Genomic DNA, 20,594 nt, shown 5'->3' with positions numbered 1-20,594 from the left:
TGAACAACCTCAGAAGATGACTTAAGCTTGATAGTTTTGCATCCATCTTTCCATGTCAAATACTTCAGCTTTGACATTTTGTCCCACATATTCTTTTCTCCTCTGACCCTTTCATTAACATAAGTTCCAAGTGCTTTTGCACCTCGTAACTCTGTGTCCAAAATATCATGCTGCACTGCTGTTGGCATTATTTGCTTGGTGACAAAGTTAACCAATTTCATTTCAGATGCATCATCATTCTCTGGTGGGCTGAAAGGGTTTGTGATGCTCAACGCATGTTTCACATGTTTTACAGCTTTTTCCTGAAGTGTATTTCTGGATAAAGAATGTTGATGATGTTTGTTTCTCGTGGGACCGGTTATATTAAGCATTTGCTCTGTATCGAAGTATCGAACTCGGTACCCAGCCCTATTAATTTCTAACATTGGGTGTAGAGGGGGGAAATGTGAACTTACATTTCATTGCACATTTGACATGTGCTGTTCATCTCCAGGCTGGAAAAATAATTTCCCTCTTCCTGCAAAAGCTCAAAAGTTTCATTTTGTTTATCGTTTCCTAGTAACAAGGGCTGGCTATCTTTCCCATTGGCTTCATGTAATCCATTCTCCCCAATAATTTTCCATGTCATCTGATTGTTAACAGAATTATTGTGGTGAGTGCAGAACATTATTTTAATTAAAATGATTATTAGGTTATATGAAGGAAACTTTTAATCAGTCAATGTGTTTTTCCGGGTATGCCAATAAATAGCATAATGGTGGTTACACCCATCATTGGTTGATAATCATGATAATTCATGTTACCCATGGTCATATTTATTACCTAAGTCATTCAATTAATTAGAAAATGTATGTATATAATGATATACCGAACATATATCCATTTGAAATGTTTAAAAAGGCGATTATTTGCAATTTTTGTTGATATATCCGCCATCTTGGATTTTGGGCCTGTGCAGCCCGGGAAAACAGGTAATTTTGCAAACTATAGGGTCTGAAGAAGTCAAAAAACATAATTTGCAAAAATCTATATGAAATGTTCCAAACACTTTATTTTGCTACATATGGCCCTGCACTAAAAGTAGCCTTGTTGACAAGTTTGGGTGAATAAAACCAAAAAGCACAAGATATAGTACCTTCAATGACCTGTAGATGGCAATATAATTTCTTTTGTAGCAAAAATAAACTGCTGCAGAAAAAGCTAATTGGGCACAAAATGTAACAAGTAATTGTATTACTTATCATTAGAAATGAATTGAAGTAAAGAGTATGTATAATACTTAAAAAAACTAAATTCAAAAATGTAGTATCTTTGATACTCAGTAAACCTACAAAGTAACCAATAATTACATTTACTCAAATACGTTACACCACTGATTAACAATATGAATCATACGCAGCTAAAAAAAATGTTACCCCCTTTTTGTGATAAAAATGTTTGCAATATAAGATGCAAGATCTTCCAGATTGTCTGGTAATTATACCCATATTGATTAGTATTTATATGATAGTTATATAGTATTGATATTCATTAAATATGAATATTACATTTCAATTTGGACATTAAAAACATAAATGTTACATGTTCCATTTAGAGCACCTAAAAAGATAAATGTAAACATACAAACTTCTCATAAAAGAAAAAACTTCTCATTAAAAATAAAATCCACAAAAAACTAAACTAGAATGCAATTAATTCATACAAAGGGATTCAAAGTATATACATTAACGTTAAGTTATCTTACTTACTATGTTAAGTTATAAACTACAGAGAATAGTGCTACATACTGTTATGATTATGTTTAACATTTTTCACAACCTAGTAGTGAATTTATTTGAGATTACAAATATATCTGCATCAGCCACGCCTCTCGTACCGTAACGTTCTCCTCTGTGACACTCCAAGTAAGGACCCCAGTCCTCTCTGGGTGAACAGGCTGCTTTGATACGCTGTACGACAAAATACAAGAGATCAAAATGAATAGTGCATGACTAAAGAATACAATGCACCACTGATATACTATGCATGTTAATGTCTTAATGCCAACAGATAAAAATGTGAACATTCTGCTTTACCTGCCAGGGGCCTCCGCTAGCTTTGTACACATTCCAGGTTGCAAGAATAGGGATCCAAATGAGGCAAAATGCAGTCATACACCAGCCCAGGGAAATGCCCCAATCTGGGTATGCAACTGGGCCATATGTGGGGGACGTTAAAGTATACAAGGACCATACAAGAATAATCTGCATTAAAAACAATAAAACGTTATTTCACATCATTATTGATTACAATTTATATATAGGTTTGTGTATATGTGTATATATATGTTTAAAAATCATGTACATACAGAAAGAACCACTGGGGTGATAAAGAACCAGCAAGCTCTCCACCATAACCAGAAGAGGGAGCTCTTGGCCCCAATCATCATCTCAATGTCCTTGATGAAACGATTACCACCTGAAAATGTACCTCATGAATTTTAGAAAAGGGCAGAACAATAATTGAAGAATAATATAACATATTACTGATATACTTACCGTAAAGGATGGATAAACCCATGACCTCCAGTAATCCAGCAACCAGGAGAATCCATCCAGCACAAAATGTGTCAATTAAATTCACCCAGTATATTCCTGCCTTTCAAAACATAGATTTTAAAAGTACAATTGAGTTCATTTTGTAATGGTGAGTTGGAAAGACTCTCTGAACCTTCAACCTAATCAGTGCTGTTCAGAACAGTTTGCCTACCCCAGTGACGCACGGTAAGCCAAGCAGAAAGAGAACAATGCAGACCGTTGTCGTAACAAGTCCCCGTTTGGACTTCAGAACTTTGGGATAGGCATCTTGAAAGCAAGTGGTGATAACCTCTGTAGACAGATCATGATTCTAATCAAATATTTGAGTGCTGATTAAAAAAAATAATAATAATTTATTACAAATCTATTCTTTACCTATTCCTGCGAACTGGGAGTCCAAGCCAAGGGTGATAAGCATGACGAAGAACAAGATTGACCACAGGGGTGATATGGGCAGCTTAGAGAGGGCATCAGGGTACGCAATGAAGGCCAATCCAAAACCTAAAACACAAACTGCAACTTAGCTTCTTGCTAAAACTGTTTTAATTGTTCATCCAAAGATGATAAAGATTGTTTCCGCCACTGAATAAAAAAAAAAAAATCGAATTGAAGTTTATATCTTGTAATTATAACTTTATAACTCGCAATTCTGAAAAAAGTCAGAATTGCAAGATATACGCTTGCAGTTGTGAGAAAAAAAAGTCAGAATTGTGAGATAAAAAGTCGCAATTACATTTTGTATTTTTTTATTCCGTGGCGAATACCATACCTTTCAGTCAACAGTTAGTGTGAAGAACATTTTATAAGCTAAAGAACCTTTTTCATTTTTAAGAGTGTATACTGTTATTTATTTATTTTTAACTATTGCTTTCATTACAAATTACTCATTTTATTATTTGCTTTGTATTAAAAATTGTTCTGCAAATACACACTTTTGATTACTTGTTTTCGACTTAAAATTAAAAACAACACTGCATTTACATTTCTGATCTTACCTGCATTTGCAACTTCTGACACTGGTTTCTGATAGACATGCGCCATGTGCCCAAGGATAGAAAAGATGGCGAAACCAGCAAAGATGCTGGTGCCACAGTTTGTAACACACACAATAATGGAGTCTTGGTAGCAGTTGTTGTAAAACTTATTGTAAGAGGACAGAGCCATCAAACCACCCCAAGCAATGGAGAGAGAAAAGAAGATCTGAGTAGCTGCATCCTTCCAAACCTACGATAAAAACAGCCTATGTTAACTGTACGATTTATAGTGTGTGTATTCCGGTGCGGTTAGACCATTGTGTTTCGATCTTTACACACCTCAGCATCAGCCAGTTTGGTGAGGTTGGACTTTGAACCGATGTAGAACTCGATGCCGTCTTTCGCTCCCTCCAGAGTTGCACCACGAATTAACAAGATTAAAAGGACGAGGTAAGGGAAAGTAGCTGTGAAATACACCACCTGAAACATACCATTTATGTTCAATTGAATCCAAAATGCTCTTGCCGTCTTAATACAATTTATTGTACAGATACAACTTAATGTTTCTGGGGTGAAACACTAACCTTCCCAGAGGACTTGATGCCTTTGAAGAGAGCTGCTCCGACTAGTATCCAGGAGAGCAGCAGGCAGAGGGCCAGATGCCACACCACTGGCCCCGTCTCATTCATACTGCTAGTGCGCTGAAGAGCCACCTCACTGAGGACAAATAAAATGTTCAATGCAGAGACAAGAAAGGAAAACACATAAACATAACAAAAAAGAATGCAGAGATACCAGTTGCATACAACGCACGAATGAATGTACAGTACTGTGCTGTTTGGAACAGGGTTAATTTCTAGATTATAACAGGGTATCAAACATGTAACATCTGCAAGTTTGCACTCGTGACATGGACCCATTGACTCAATCAATCAAGACTAATGATTAAAACATGCTGAGGTTTAGATCATTTTAAAAAAAAAAAGAGAGACTTTTTTAAGTCTCATGCTCACCAAGAATGCATTTATTTGATAAAAATACAGTAAAAACAGTAGTATTGTGAAATATATTTCAAAAATGTTTTCAGCAGCTGTTACTCCAGTGATCACATGATCCTTCAGAAATCATTCTGATTTGGTGCACAGGAAACATTTCTTTTTATTATTATCAATGTTATCAAACCAGTTGTGCTGCTTGATGTTTTTGTGGAAACCATGGTATATATTTTTTTCAGGCTTCTTTAAAGAAAATAAATTTATCAAATCTTTCGTAAAATTATAAATGTCTTTACTGTCACTTGTCCTTGCTGAATGAAAGTATTACTATCTTTAACTTTTGAACAGTATTGTATAGTTACCGTTACCATTAACATTATACAATTATTAAAATATTATAAATGATTCTAAAATCAGATAAATGTGTTGAGTGGTGTTATGTTTAAACCAAACCAAACCATTTGACACATTTTACACTTACACTTTTGTGTTTGTGGCTTCCATCTTACTTCCTTGTAAACATCAAAAGGCAAGATAAACCACCTAAACTTCCTGTTTCAACAGGAAATAATTCAGAACAGGACAGACTACACACCGCAAGTCTTTAGTACTGTGCCAACCGAACTGACACAACCCAAAACAGGGTTAGTCACAAATGTAGGATATATTTTGAGATATAAAACATGTCTGTGTTTTATCCAAGAACATGGGAAGAAATAAAAACCATGCCAACAAACTCTGGTTTCACTGACAAGCAGGTATTGTATAAAAACAAATGTCAACTTACTCCCAGTATTTCTCGCTGAGGCTCTGGCCTGCTGAGAAATCATCCTGGCAGGTTTGATTCTCAGCAGTCACATTCAGTGCTGCAGCAGAAACGTGGTAGGCAGTTGAAATACAACATAAGGTATAAACAACAATTTACTGCACTATTATTTGATTGTACAGTATCTTGATAAATAAATACTTTGAACATGCGAGACGGTAGTTAGATCTAAACTAGTTATGGTTATAAACTCTTATCTTTAAGCACAGAGCTGTAGGGAAGTTCCCATCAGAGAAATTTGTCACAGGGTTAAGTGTGAAAAGCCCATATCACTTAAAAAGCCAGTTCATCTGGAAAAATCTAAATACTTCCATTATCTACTGTAAGCAGAAAGTCATGGTATGTCTGACACAGCAACATTGGCCTCTTTAGAGGAGAAGCAGTATAACAAACCTGTTGAGCTGCAGTTCTTGACACTCCAGGGGAGAGGATATTGAAAAGATGCAAACAGGTAGTAGATACTGTATGCAATGATCACATTATAGTAGATTGCCACAAAAGTGCTAACCAGCATCATTGTGATGCCAACACCTACAAAAGATCACATGAAAAGATACGTTTAAGGTATAAATGACACATTTGAATCCATTTGTTTAAATAAGCATGAACTTGATTTGCACCTTTTGGGTTTTTAAGTGTCTGCAAACCTCCTTAAACATTAATGTAGAAGTCCTGAGGGCATATGTAAGTATGCAATCTTCATTTTAACTGTGTCAGCAGAGTATTTGTCCTTAGTATGTCTCAAGGTTGGTTTAATACATGTACAAATTAGCCCTGAGGCATTTAACGTTACCAGATTAGTGGACCTCAAAATATGGTAAAAGTCCACCTAAATCTTTGGTGCATATCTAAGAAACCACCTCTCCAGCTTCTAGATCTACCAATGTTAATTCTGTCATCATTTAGAAGATATTTTGAAGAATGTTTGTAACCAAACAGTTGATGGGCCCCATTGACCTCAATTCGCTCCGTTCACAATATGGCGACCGTTGACGTTCGAACTTGAGTGTGTGGGCCAGTACTTCCGGTGAAAACTTCCGGTGATCTGACAGCGAGAGCGGGAGACCGCGAGAGCGAGAGACAACAGCGACCGAGTTCCATTACCACAGAGATATTTTTTCACAATGAGTGTTTTTAGCATTCAAGAGAGGTGACTTGCCTTTCAGAGGGTGACAGCCTCAGCACTTCATCGTTGTGTGCCGTTATGTACCAGTTCGTCACGTTACAACAGAGAAGTCAGCTTTCATGCATTCCCTGTTGACGCTGCGGTACGGACTGCAGTACTGTAGTATGGATGCAGAAGATCCGGAGGGATAACTTCAACCCGACCAAATTTTTAAATGCACATAATTTTCAGTGTATTTCACCTGTGCGTTTCTATGCTTTCTATTACTGCATTTATTTTGTGCAAGTGAGATGAGTAAAGATCATAAATCATTATCTGTCTGGTGTTTAAGCAGCACACAGTATTGTACTACGTGTAAAATATACACAAACTTACCTATATTAAATTGTTTGTGGTACCTACAGTTAAAAACGTAAATGTAAAATATGTGATGATAATATTGATCGAGCAATTGATGCAAGTAAGTGAAAATATATGCGCAGAATTGAGAAAATAGTATTTATGGAGATAAATTGTAGCCTATCACAGGGCAAACATGTGAATGCTCACTGTGTATTTTATGCAAACAACTCTAATCGTAGCTGTTTGTCTATATTTACAGTAGGCATAATTGTCATTGCGTATGCAGCATTAGTCAAATACAATCTTCTGTTCGTGAACAGTTGTATTTCATTCATTAATCTGACTATGCGTCCGTGCATTTAATTGCCATTGGCTCGTGTAATCGTAATATGGATCTTAGTAGTATTTTAAGTGATAATTGATTCTATAAACAATTATAAAAGATAATTTTCGGCTTTCTCCGGCTCCCTGCACCGGGCGTAATGCGAAACCGGAAGTATCTACCCACACACTCGCTGATCCGAAATCCAAAATGGCGGCCACGTGCAACTAGCCTATAGCATGGAGGGGAAAAAACAGTTGATGGGAGTCCCATCAATTGTTTGGTTACAAACATTCTTCAAAATATCTTCTTTTGTGTTCAGCAGAAGAGAGAAATTCATACAGATTTGGAACAACATGAGCGTGAGTAAATGACGATGGTATTTTCCTTTTTGGGTGAACTATCCCTTTAAGGTTGAATTTAAAGTGCCCCTATTATGGTTTTTCGAATATTCCCTTTCATGCCGTGTTTAATATAGCTGTCTGTGAATGTAAATGGTCTGCAAAGTTGTTAAGTTGAAAGGACACGATAAATAAAGTTGTCTCTCAAAAGAAAGAATCGACTCTGCACCGCCTAAATCAGTCATCAGGAATTCGAATCCCAATCAGTTACGGCTACACATCACTAGAAAAGACATTTGCATAATGCCGTTGCGAACAACTTGACCCGCCCCTTCAAGGCAAGATTCGCAAAATGCTTGTTCTTGAAAGATGGGTCAGTACTAGAGGTCTGCACGGGGTTTAAACTGAAGCCCGAACCCGGCCCGTACCCGAAATCATTTAACCCGACTCGATCTGACCCGACCATTATGGTTACATTTTAAGCCCGAAACCGACCCGAACCCGAGGCTATTCATTAAATATTAACCCGAACCTGACCTTGATTTTTTTGGGACCCGTCGGACTCGGGTTGGGTAGCAGACCTCTAGTCAGTACCCAGTTTAATTTGGACCATCTTGCTCCTCAGAATCACAACCTGTAAGTATGATTAATTATTAGGGGTGGAACAGTTAACAAAATCACGGCGGTTTGTATCACGGCTCTGTGGTCACAGTTTTGATCTTATGTATAGATACATTATTGTGGCACTGACAATCATAAATTAAATCTGTGAGATTCTGATACAGCAAGAAGGGAGACGTTGTTCATTTCAACAGGCTTTTCATTAATTTGTAAACGTTTTCAACTGTTGGTCTTAAACAAATTGTAGCTGAGAACAAAAAGAATTGGAAGAATAGGCTTTCTTGTCACTGTCAGTGCCTACAATTATTACAGTGTTGTTTGTGGTGGCTCTTACAAAAAAATTAATCTTTAAATGAAGAAAAATAACTTAAGGCTGTAGTTTTTTATGGTGACATTTAGGCAAAGGCCACCAACATAAAAATAAACATAAGATCAACCAGCATAATAATGTAATTTCTTTAAAATAAACTCAACCACTTGAAATGAAAGTGCAGTATTTGAAAGAAAACCAAACAAATAAATAGTATGGATTTTGTATCACAAGTCAATGTGCCACTGTGTTATGTAATGTAAATAAATTAAATAACAAATTAGCTGCCCTTAAATATGAAATACTGCATAAATAAAAAACAACATTGCTCTGTTAATTCTACATTCATGTTCTTTTGCAAGAAGATTAGTATGTCCACGTTTTCTGCTGAGAGACGAGACCAGCTTGCAGTGACAATATCCCCTGCTGTAAAGAAAATTCTCTCACTTGGTAGTGTGGAAGTGTTTCCATTAGCATAATCAACACGTCTTTGCACAGTGCTTACAAACTGTCGTGGTTTTATCCACCACTTTCTTACCGCCGTTGTCATCATATGTAGCACTAAATCCAAAATGATCCCACACATTAGACCGAAACGATACTGTCGGACACTCCTAACATTTGCCTACATGCCAAATTATTTTAAAAAAACCTTATGCTTCGCGGACCCGAACAATACACACCGTGTCTTGAACCGTGACAAGTGAATTGAATGGTTTGGATTTTTTCATGAACCGTTCCACCCCATTTAATTATTGACTGTAGTTTTGTGTTTTATATTGTGTAGGTCTTCAGCTAACCGGCTAACTCACGTTTTAACTGTCTTACTGAAATAGTTCTGCTAAGCAGCTGTGGGCCACTGTTACCTAAAATGGTGTCTTTTAATGCAGATTGTCTGTTGTTCTTACTACTTTGAGTAAAGATAAAGGATGGAGCAAGATTTGTTTTACAAACTTTAATGTTACATTAATCATTTACGTTAGTAACATTAATGCTGATGGTGAGGAATTGTTGCAACATCTGTACCTAAACGGCGTATCACTGAGAAATGTCCTGCTCAAGTCGTCCTTGCGATGGAGGTTTGAGTTGAATAACTAGTTCTTCCAATGTTTCACATCGGACTCACGCTCAGATTTATTCAGTATGGTCAAATCAACGCTATCGTTACTGTCTTTACAGTGTATACAATCGCTAAGGATTGAGGAAGCCTCCGGAGCTAAAGTTCAGTTACAGTAATGTGTGTTTTGTTTTGGACATGTGCTGTACGCAGCAGACCAATCACAACAGACTGGGCCATCTGGCCAATCAGAGCAGAATAGGCTCTCGGAAAGGAGGGATTTAGAGAGACTGACAAGTCATTTGAGAATCATTGAAAAATGTGGTGATGTGCAATGTATATTATGAGAAAATAAAAGTGTTTTTTTACCTTTGATGCATGTAAACCTGTTGTAGGAGACCTCCAAAACAAAATTAGGAACCTTTAAAGTAGCTTAAGGGGCACTTTAAGTGCTCATATGTTACCTTGCAGTATGGGCACAGCTTTCCACACATTGATTGGGCCTTGGCTGCAGAATTGTCCAAAAGAGCTCTCCATAAAGAACAAGGGAAGGCCAGCAACAGCTAACATGATAGTGTAGGGGATGAGGAAAGCCCCTAGAAATGTAAAGGAGATGCAGTATTCAAAAACAGAGAGAAATATAAGAGACATTTGTGTCTATCTATCTATTGAAAAATCTATCTTTTAAACTAACTAAACTAAAACATAAAACTATTTAAAACTTAAAACCCGTAAACTTTAAACATTAAAACTTAAAGCTGTTAAAACTACCTTAAATTTTCTGGTTTAGCTTTCTCAAGCCAACTTCAAAGTTTGTTTACGAACTTTACTCATCTAGTTTCATTTATCATGCATTGATTGTGGAAAATCTTTTCAAAAGTTACTTACCTCCCCCATGTTTGTAAGCCAAATAGGGAAATCTCCACACATTTCCAAGACCAACTGCATAGCCGATCATAGAGAGCATGTACTCTCGTTTGCTACTCCAGTTTCCCCTGTCAGTGTTCTCATCTTCCTGTCCAACATGAGGGTTGTTAGTCCCATCTTTATCCTGCAAAAAAACCCATATATTTATAACATAAATTTATAACAAATCACATCACAAAAAAATCTTCAGTTGGTCTTGCTTTACAATTTTCACATTTGCTATCGTTATTATCAAAACATTCCAATAAATTCATACCTTCTCGACTGCAACTGAGTTTTTGAAAAACACTCCTGTAATGTTGTTCAAGTCGTATTTCCTCATTCTTCATCAGTCTCAAGAGCGGCAGCTAAAGTGATAGATACACCTGACCGAGTGAACTTGAGGAAAAGCTGTACCTACATGGTAGTCTTATATGGGTGACATACACCCCTCCCCACTTCCTTTTAACATGACAAAACATCACACGTGGTGTGTTCATCACAGTTCAGCACACATTACTGATTATAATCTCGTCTGACGGGAATATTGAACTTTAAATCAATATTTTACATTTTATCAGGATTTATTAATAAAGTTGTTTTGAAGAGTTAAATATTCTTGAGTGTGTAAATATATAGTATATGTAGAATATTATACAGTACAGATTGTTTTCTCTTTTTTACATGGGAAGAACTGGGCTAATTTAGTCACATAGTGTCAAGTAAGAGTCAGAATAAGCTACTAATGACTGTAAACCAAGGCCCCTGATAAACTACACTTACTCCATCAGAAAGGAGACTTCACAGTCGTCTTGTCATAACAGCATGAACGTCAACTGTTCATGATTCAACAAGAAAAAAAGCATGAGGTTTAGATATGTATGACATATTCATATATATTTAGCGAGATCACTTCCATGAAATTTTGTCAGTGAACATTTAGGCAAGGCTGAGCTATAGGGAATGTCAGGGAAGCAAGATTGGCTTTATTAATATAAAACATGTTTTGGTGTGGTTTTACAGAGCAATACAATGTAAAAAAATCAATAAGTTATATGTTTTTATATTGCTTTAACTCATCAAAATAAGTTTGTCAAAAATGTTATGTTATATAAGATTCAACAATTCAACAAAGTCAGTTCAATGTGATTTAAGTTGAAATTACTTAAATATCCAATTTGATTGCACTTAAAAATTTAAGACAGCAACTTTTATTCCATAGAAGTAAACTTTGTGTTTGATGGTTATGTTTTGTGTGCCAATCCTTACATATAGAAGAAAATGTATCATAAAGCACAAGAAAAGATTCCGGAAATTGCGGTGCAGATGCCAAAATCATTATTGACATTCCACAAACCCTCAATGGCTGGACACTGAGGGATGGAGAGCAAACATAAGATCTTTGTATCAAGCCTGAAAAGAGAGCACAACCCTGAAATAATCAGGCAACTTATTAACTCAACACCCTCAACATTTCTACAGGTTTCAACATCTCACCACCTGTACTTAAGCCTTATAAATCACTGTAATTTTGTTAAGCGTCAGATTATAGTATGGTTTGCTGATTTGTGAGCCACTTGTGAGATAGGTCATGCGTTGTCTGCCGCAGCATGATGTTATTGCCCAGAAGTATTTTGACTGTCATTAAAGTGCTTATCAGGTAGTTACAGTTAAAAGAAACAAACACCCCCCTTAAAGACTGTGCCTGTTTCAGAGGAAACATGTTATCATATTCTAAGAGTTAAAATAAAGTCACTGGAATGAGAGTGAGCACCTAAAATAGTGCTTGTGGTCAGTAGGGCATTAATATATATTAGTATTACAAATCAGTTCATTTGACAAATGTGCTGTAATTTCAAGTGTTCGGGGAGCTGTGCAAGGTAATCTCATGTTATGTCTTTGAAACTTTTTTTTTGTTGTTTTGTTTACTATCTCTAACAAGTCATTGGTTGTCAAAGTTAGACAGTATCTTACTGAGTTTCCAGTGTGCAGTGACTTTGCAGTGACTTTGATAAAAAGAAAGAAAGCTATAATCTAAAAATAGGGTGTTTTCTAGGGTTTTGGGAGTATGGGAGTATATATATAACGGTACAAATGAAGACTGTGAGTCATCTGAATACATTACATCCGAACTGGTGTGGGATTGCATACTCCCTATTACACACTAGACAATATGATGTCATTGTCCTATTGTCACAAACACATGGTGACTCAAACAAAACAACATCATTAAGCTCACTACATTCTCAAATATGTGTAATGTGACAATAATTCCCAATGACCTGCAGGCTAGTAACACATGACTTGCAAATTGAATTACATTAATATGTGACTAATTCATGGCATAAAGCACAAAAGCCACATTCTCCTGTCAGTTTTGTCTGAAGGTTACTTCCTTGATTTGGGCCTAAATTTGTCTAAATGTTTTGCAAGCAGGAATACTCCATCACCATTTCAAAGATGTGTCAATATAATTAAGATTAATAGCAATAAATTGATATTTAGAAATGAATAAGAAAAAAAAATCTCTAATGAATGTTGAACTTGAATGGTGTCTTATGGGTAACGTGTGTTATAGTCTCAGTATCAGACAAAGTAAATTAGCAGTTTGTGAGCTGCAATTTATTCAACAGAAATATTAGGCCAATTTAGATATTAAGACAAGTTGGTACAGAGAACTAGTGAAATACGATTTGTTTGCATGTGTATTAAACTCACATCAAAACATTTAAAACATCATAATATGCTTTATTGAGCCACACGAAAGGTCTGAAAGCATGTTTAAACACCAGGACCTCAGTCATTTTTTAAATTTCACATGCAATATATTTGCTCTTAAAACAACAATTAAAAGTTTTTTTCTTTCCCCTCTTTCAGATGTGAATAGTGGAGAGATTACTGATTTAAAAGGTTTTTCTTTACTTTTATTATGATGATATCATATCAGATAACACATTATAGAACAAGTCAGATAGATGTAGTCAAGTAAGATGTTTCTGTTCTCAGATCTGTTCTTCTGTCTCACGTGTAGAATAAATACTCACAGCATTGTTCAAACTCCTTTCCTGAAGAGACATGAATCCAGGTTGCACAAACCTAATGTAAATCAAATGTGCATCAAGCAAAATAGCAAACTGTAATGTTGATTTTAGCGTTGCCAATAGTGTCATCTAACCAACATAAAATCATATTAGAATGGCAATGTGGCTTTTGATTGGCTTCACATACCTTTACAAAGGATCTCCATTTCCTATCTAAATCTCTCAATTTCCCTTTTTCCCCCCATTTCTGTTTTTGTACCTCTCTCTAAAGTCCACAGGAAATTAGATTCCTCTCATACAAAATCCCAAGGCACTCTAACTTTCCCTACTATAAAAATGTACATCAATGTTATGTTATGCCACTTTGAGTTAATAATGTTTGAGGGGAAACAAAAGAGCCCCCTGCTGATTGGTCAGTGCCATTACACGGCGATATCAGAGGCCAGACGAAGGCACAGGGCAGCTTCAGAGGGCATTTCTCCAGGACTGATCTCATTTCCTTCCAGCCTTAAGACTTTCAGCTTGGAGAAGTTCATAACATCCACCACACTGCAGAAACTGCCCAATGAGAACTCTGAAACGAAAGAAAAACGCTCAAGTTTTAAATACAATTTCAACATTTCTGTCATGGGAACAGTCATTGGATGAAAATAGATAAGACTGTTACACTGTTACATGGCAAGGAATAATTTTCTTAATCAGTATTTTTTTTATTAAATCAAAGTCTAGCCTTAAAAATATCTAACATCCTTAAATAGCCTAAGATAAATCTGCACAAGAAAAATAACTAATTTCAGAGAATCTAATTTTAAATCACTACTTATTTATTTATTGTATTTTTTTATTCATAAAATTTCCCTAAATTTTTTAATAAAAAATCGTTAAAAAAGTCGTAAAAACGACTAAAACCACTGTATTCTGCTGCCAGCCCATTAGATGGCGATGAAACACTATAGACTGAACACGTAATACGCATGTGCATGACGTCATCGTCTTCAGACCGTTTACAAAAAATTGCACTTTTTTAAAAATTGCAATAAAACTTTTCGTTTTCAGGCACCCAAAATGTCGTTGTCGTGTAAACGAACAGCCAAAACGCTTAAAAAGTTTTATGCTTTTAGTTAAAAACGGTGTCGTGTAAACAGCCCCTCAGTCATAGTTTTCATGCGTTTCATATAGTTTTCATTGTCTGTTTTGCCTGAGTTCTAGTCATCTATTGTCATGGTTTCTAATTAGTCCTCACCTGTTCCCTGTTCTGTTAATCATCATCCTCTGTGTTTTTAAGGGAGTGTTTCAATCAGCTCCATCAGTTAAGTAGTCAGGGCACTAATCAGGGAGTCGGCTATTATAAGGGCTGTCTCAATCACAAAATCCTTTCAGTGCATTGGAATGTTCGTTCCCTAAAAAAACCCACAATGCACCGCAGAGACCAGAAATTACATCACATTTCTGAAGTGCGAAACATAAAACGCACGTTAGGTAGTGAACACATCTAGTTAATATTTTTAATTAATATTCAGCTGAAATGTTGCAAGGATATGTAACAGAACAATGTGTTTAAATGGCATAAAAAAATAATATAAAAGAATATATAGGTCCTGCCTGTTGTTGATTAATACCAGCGGTAACGGTCTACAACGTTGTATGTAGTTATGTCGCCGGAAATTGAGTAATCACTGTCCCAATATGTAGTGAACAAGGGTCCTTACCAGTGCCCGGATTTTATTCACAAGCTTATTGAGACGCACCCTAAGATTTCTGTCTTCCTCAGTTCTTGTCAAGATGTTAATGTCTTGTTAATGTTACATGGATTGTAGTGTTTTAGTTCCCAGAGTTTATTAAAAAGTTATATCTCACACATCGTCTTTGGATTATCTATACAAGCCACTCCTGACAAAAGGTTAGTCCAGTCATGAAATATTATCCAATTATATTTCATTAAAAAAATAAAACAACAGTAATTCTAACAAATAAGGCTTTGATCTGACCTTTGATCTGATTGGCCTGAAGATAGAGATGTTGCAGACTGGTACTAACAACCGGAATGCTCTCCAACTTGTTGAAGGACAAATCCAGCTCCACCAGACCGCTGTTGTTAAAGGTGTTTTGGGGGATGCCTTTGTTTGTGAGCTCATTGTGAGAAATACGGAAATACTGCAGGTTGGTGAACTGGCTGAGGAAGTTCGCTGGAACTGCTTCGATAGAGTTGGACTCTAGGTAGAGCTGGTGGAGCATCTCAGGAAGACCATTTGGAACCTTCTTGAGCTGGTTACTGCTCACATCCAGCAGAGTTAACGACTTCAGACCTTTCAGGCCACCACCAATATCCTGGAGGCCATTGTTATGGAGCAAAAGTATGGTCAAATTCTCCATGCCCTCAAAAGCGTTGGGGGCCAACTTGCCAATTTTATTGTGATTAAGGCGAAGGTCACGTATTGAGCGAGGTAAGTTGGACGGCACCTCGGTTAGGTTGTTGCTGTTCAGGTACAGGCGATCCAAGTTTGCCAGTTTAGCAAACGCTTGCTTGCCCACTGAGTTAATATGGTTCTCATGCAACATAACCCATACAAGGTTGGTGGCATTTCCAAAAGCATTATCTGGGACAGAGGTGATCTGATTGTGCTGTAGGTACAAATACTTCATACGGGATGGGATGTAGGGCATTTGTTTAATGTTGCGGTTGTCGCAGTACATGGCAATTGGGAAGGTTGGAGGACAGTCGCACTCCTCGGGACATTCTCCCCCGGTGTTGTCGGCCTGCAGAGAGGCGTAACCACGGCTGTGCAGAGAAGAAAGCCATTGGAAGGGATCTCTGTCCTGAGCCAACGTGAACTTCAGGAGTCCCAACAGCAAGAGAGCGACTAGCCGCATTGTCAAAGAAACAAGAGACTCGACAGCTGCAGAGAGAAAGAACATTTTAATATTTGTAGGATTCAATAAAATGATTACATACTTAATTGTTGGCAACCCCGTTGTGAAACCAGCCTCAGATGGATTGCTGGTCTTTGCTGGTTTAAGCTGGTCCAGCTGGCCTCCCAGCCCAGATAAACTGATAGTCAGCTGGTTTAGCTGGGTGCTCTGCTGAAAAAACAGTTATAGCTGGTCTTCCAGCATATATCTGGCTAGTTTAAAAGGAGTTTTGGGCATTGTCTGACCATCTTAACCAGCAAATAGACCAGATTGGCCATAAACAGCTGAATACCAGTTTGGGCAGGATTAGAGACAAGTTTAAAACAGCTAAGACCATCTTAGACTGATTTAAAGTTAACTGATTTAACAGGTTTTTTTTCAGCTGGGTGACTAGCTTGGCTTCCGGATTGTCTAGCTGACAAGTGCCGAAAATCCATCTAAAACTAAAAAAAAAACAGATTAGGATTAATGACCAAAACCCTATAAAAGCAGAAAATTAGTTTAGGCTTCTTTAAAACAGTTTTGCAGCAGGGAAAAATGTTAAGATCAAAAAAGAAAATGTGGTCACACTTTAGATTAGGGAACAGTGATCACTATTAACTACGACTTTTGCCTTAATAAACTTAATTACTGTTTATTAATAGTTAGTAAGGTAGTTGTTATTTAGGTATTGGGTAGGATTAAGGGATGTAGAATATGGTCGTGCAGAATAAAGCAATAATATGTGCTTTATAAGTGATAATAAACAGCCAATATCATTGTAACATGCATGCTAATAAGCAACTAGTTAATAGTGAGAATTGAAACCTTAATTAAAGTGTTACCGAAAATGTAGATAAAATTAATTGTGCATGATAAACCTGAAGAATAGTGGCTATACTATCCAAAATGTGACAAAATAGTGCAGTCAGTAGTGAAGGGGAAAAAATGAAAACCATGAGAACAACAACAAACATTCAAACCTATTCCGCAAAGAACACGCTCAAGAACAAACAGTAACACACAACCTGAATTCAGCTACTGTGAGCTTATTCCACTCAGTACCAAATCCAAAGAGGATCATTTCAACAAGTCTCCATTGATGCAGAGATGCAAAATAAGACGAGTAAAAAATAAAATAAATAAAAAACTAAATAAATAAATCTTGCACTAACAAGTTGGCAGTAGCAAACAGCATCACACCTACCTGATCAACAAAGGCACTGCCTTCTCTTTGTCTTACTTTGAGTCCCTGTAGCAATATGGAGCGAGTTTGGCAAAGATTGCAAATACCCCTTCTCCCCTACAAGCTTTTTTGCCTCCACCCTCCGAAGCCCCCTCTCAAACCCTGTCCAATTACAGAAGACTTGCCTTTTCCATCCCAAGTCCATTTTTTTTCACCAGTTTTGAGTGGCTGGTCTCGATCGCTCCCAGCTGTGGAACATGTAGGGACATCTGCTTCTGCATACATCAAGCTTTTCTCATTAAGGAGAATGCGGCCCTCACGGCGAGACTGACCAAACTATCAACAGTGCACGAGGGAGCTGTATACAACTATGCAGACTCTTTCTACATCTGAGCCGCCCAAGAGGCACAACAGACATTATCACTTCAGATTCAAAAAAGAAACATATTCATCACATTTTCCTCAGATGCAGACTTACTTACTCAAGTTATTTAGCAGAAAAGAAGTGGCCATGTTAACATTGCGGCCAAAAACATTCATCTGCCATTCAATCTCTTGTGTGTTTCATATCTTTTCGTGTTTCATATCTTCAGGCACTCATCCTGAGGAATGTCAGGTCCTCCATCTCTTGAGAGGCCTCTCTTTTTGTGGTCTTTGATGGCTGGTTACAGCCAGCTGGTTTTTGGTAAGTAAGTAGATCTGTGGCGTGCTAGAGGTGCTGTGCTTTGGACTCAATGCAAAACAAGCCAGACAGCTTCAGTCCTGAATATACCATCACAACCACAGGTCTTGAGGGATTCTCCATTTTTATTTACTGTTTGAAGGGATGGAGAACGTGAAAAACCATAGGTGTGGAAAGGTAGTGAGAATTGTAAATGTTTTGGGTAGTTCTAGTATAACTAGTTTGGTTTAATGTACCAATGAGTCAAAACATTTTCAAAATCATTGTCAACCTTCCAAATGCAGTTAAAAGTAGTTGTAACTTCATTTTGTGTAATACTAATAAGGGATGATATTAACACTTTATTTTACAGTTTCCCTGTTACACATCTTACATGTACTAAAAGTACTATAGTACTGTAATCTATGCATAATTACAGGCCTAAATCAAACCCTAACCCTAAGTATATAATAAGTACATGTTGTTAATTAAAATTACTCAGTACTTATTTGTATAATTATACTGTAACAAGGGCACCTTAAAATAAAGTCTAACCAGTGATTATTACTAAATTCATCATTGCATTACATATATTTGTATACATGACATACAAGATCCAATTATTATGACATTAAAGTACATCTAAGTGTCCACACTGCTTGTCAAATTCAATCAGCAGTGGAATTTTTCAAAGGCTATAGAAGTAATACAAATATTTTTATTTAATTGCAATTAACATGCATGCCTGAAAACATTACATTCAGTTCGCACTTAAGTAGTATTTGTCTAATTATGTTATTGAGAACAGTATTATTGTTATTATCTGCCTGCATTGACACCATTGTATGAATACTGAACTGAGCTGGACGATGACATCACTGTTTTCTCCAGAGCTGCTGTATAGATAAATGAACTAAATTAATAACTAATGATCTTTACAATGGAAATGAATCAACACTGAACTTACTTGAACTGGATAATGACTTTCTTCTGCTGTACAGCCAAAACAAACTCTGTTGCATTAATTTCCTGTTATCAGAGTAAAGCTGCTTTGCAACAAATTTGTATTGTAAAAAGGGCTACATAAATAAAGGTGACTTGACTATTATTTGTTTAATAAGTACTCTTTTTAAAAGTATAATAAAGTGTTCTTCTTTTTTACAAGGACATCAATTCTACTTCAGTAAATTGCTTAGCTTAGGTTTGTTTAGTAAGTAGATCAGCAAGCTAATCACCTATAAAAACAACTTTAGCTAGCCAGTTTTAGTATGAATTGTGACAGAAAATTGAAGATCTATACAATGAAACAGCATAGGATTCTTCACCCCCCAGTATCCCTTCAGTCTAAACATTATTCGGATGCATGTACAGATGATTCGATCACTGTAGCCCTGTAAATTATTCATACTTTAGCTGCACGTAGCCTGTCTCTAAAAAGCCTCAGGTCCAGAAACCAGAATGCACAGAGTCTGATCCCAGAGGGAGATGAACTCAGCATCAGGAAACACTTTACATTCCTGCCATCCCTGTCCCTGCTCCTGCTGATCTCTCTCCAGCCGTGACTTAGCCTCTTTGAACTTTAGGCTGATATGTGATTTGTGTTTCAGCACACAGAGGTCAGACTACAGAGGTGACCTGAATCTCTCTGAGACGTGCTTTCTTACATTATCTAGAGTGATGACCTCTGTGTGTAAATGAAGACTTAAACTATGGTCACACTTTAGTTTGGGAAACACATATTCACTATTAACTATGACTTTTGCCTCAATAAACTCCAAATTTACTGCTTATTAATAGTTAGTGAGGTAGTTGTTAAGTTTAGGTATTGGGTAGAATTAAGGGATGTAGAATATGCTCATGCAGAATAAGGCAATAATGTGCTGTATAAGTACTAATAAACAGTCAATATGCTAGTAATAAGCAACTAGTGAGAATTGTTCCTCAAACTGAAGTGTTACCAAAACTATTAGTGATCATCAAGTATAGCAAGTTATTCCGCTAGAATTTTGATCATATACTGTATAGATGTCTGATTCCAATGTCTAGTCCAAAAATGAATATTGTGTCATCATTTACTCACGCATTTGTAGTCCAAAAACTGTATGACATACCTTCCGTGGAACATAAAGATGTTAGAACGTAAGTATTTGATGAAAATGTCTCAATGTGCATGTTTTTTTGTTTTTTGTCCAGAGTTAAAGGGATATGCTCACCCTCATGTTGTTCCAAACCTGTATGAATTGCAAACAAATTGCATCACGTAATTAGTGTAAAAAATTATATTTTTACAGCATTTGTTTTTAAACAATAAATATTGACATGAATAAATACTCAAGTATTATTTCACTCTCTGTTTAGATTATTATAGTTAAAAAATAATAATCTACTACAATACAAAAAGAAAAACAGTACACTCTATGG

The 20,594-nt window shown here is 36.5% G+C and overlaps 2 protein-coding genes across 3 annotated transcripts in view; both read right to left on the bottom strand.

Annotated features, from left to right (window-relative positions):
* Positions 1 to 1,036: 1,036 nt before the first annotated feature.
* On the bottom strand, positions 1,037 to 10,836 carry slc6a14 (solute carrier family 6 member 14). Its single transcript, XM_084100309.1, has 14 exons — positions 10,674 to 10,836; positions 10,379 to 10,541; positions 9,955 to 10,086; positions 5,765 to 5,902; positions 5,333 to 5,411; positions 4,135 to 4,267; positions 3,890 to 4,030; positions 3,572 to 3,800; positions 2,952 to 3,077; positions 2,749 to 2,867; positions 2,538 to 2,637; positions 2,348 to 2,457; positions 2,076 to 2,243; positions 1,037 to 1,949 (listed from the first exon to the last, which is right to left on the bottom strand). Exons 1-14 carry the CDS (start codon positions 10,737 to 10,739, stop codon positions 1,812 to 1,814), a joined length of 1,842 nt encoding a protein of 613 aa, XP_083956435.1. The 5' UTR covers positions 10,740 to 10,836; the 3' UTR covers positions 1,037 to 1,811.
* A 2,157-nt stretch (positions 10,837 to 12,993) lies between these two features.
* The window catches only part of fmoda (fibromodulin a), a 48,481-nt gene continuing 40,880 nt past the window's right edge, over positions 12,994 to 20,594 (bottom strand). Inside the window, exons 1-3 of one of the 2 annotated variants that reach the window (XM_084101102.1) lie at positions 17,534 to 17,604; positions 15,426 to 16,334; positions 12,994 to 14,011 (exon numbers count right to left, since the gene is read on the bottom strand). In XM_084101102.1, the coding sequence (XP_083957228.1) occupies positions 13,860 to 14,011; positions 15,426 to 16,308 (1,035 nt within the window). In that variant the 5' untranslated portion in view covers positions 16,309 to 16,334; positions 17,534 to 17,604 and the 3' untranslated portion in view covers positions 12,994 to 13,859. Of the gene's footprint in view, positions 14,012 to 15,425; positions 16,335 to 17,533; positions 17,605 to 20,594 lie in introns of those variants that run through there. The other variant, XM_084101101.1, reaches the window with a different exon arrangement.

This window comes from Abramis brama, assembly GCF_963993115.1.
Source record: "Abramis brama genome assembly, chromosome: 23".
Classification (NCBI taxonomy): Eukaryota; Metazoa; Chordata; class Actinopteri; order Cypriniformes; family Leuciscidae; genus Abramis; species Abramis brama.
Note: the sequence above shows the minus strand (reverse complement) of the source record. Positions and strands in the feature narration are given on the sequence as shown.

Coding starts and splice junctions, on each gene's coding strand:
- slc6a14 (XM_084100309.1), bottom strand. CDS start 10,739: ATGAGGAAATACGACTTGAACAACATTACAGGAGTGTTTTTCAAAAAC. Junction 3,801..3,889: donor CCAAACTGGCTGATGCTGAG/GTGTGTAAAGAT, acceptor TTTTTATCGTAG/GTTTGGAAGGATGCAGCTAC. Junction 2,868..2,951: donor CTCCCAGTTCGCAGGAATAG/GTAAAGAATAGA, acceptor ATCTGTCTACAG/AGGTTATCACCACTTGCTTT.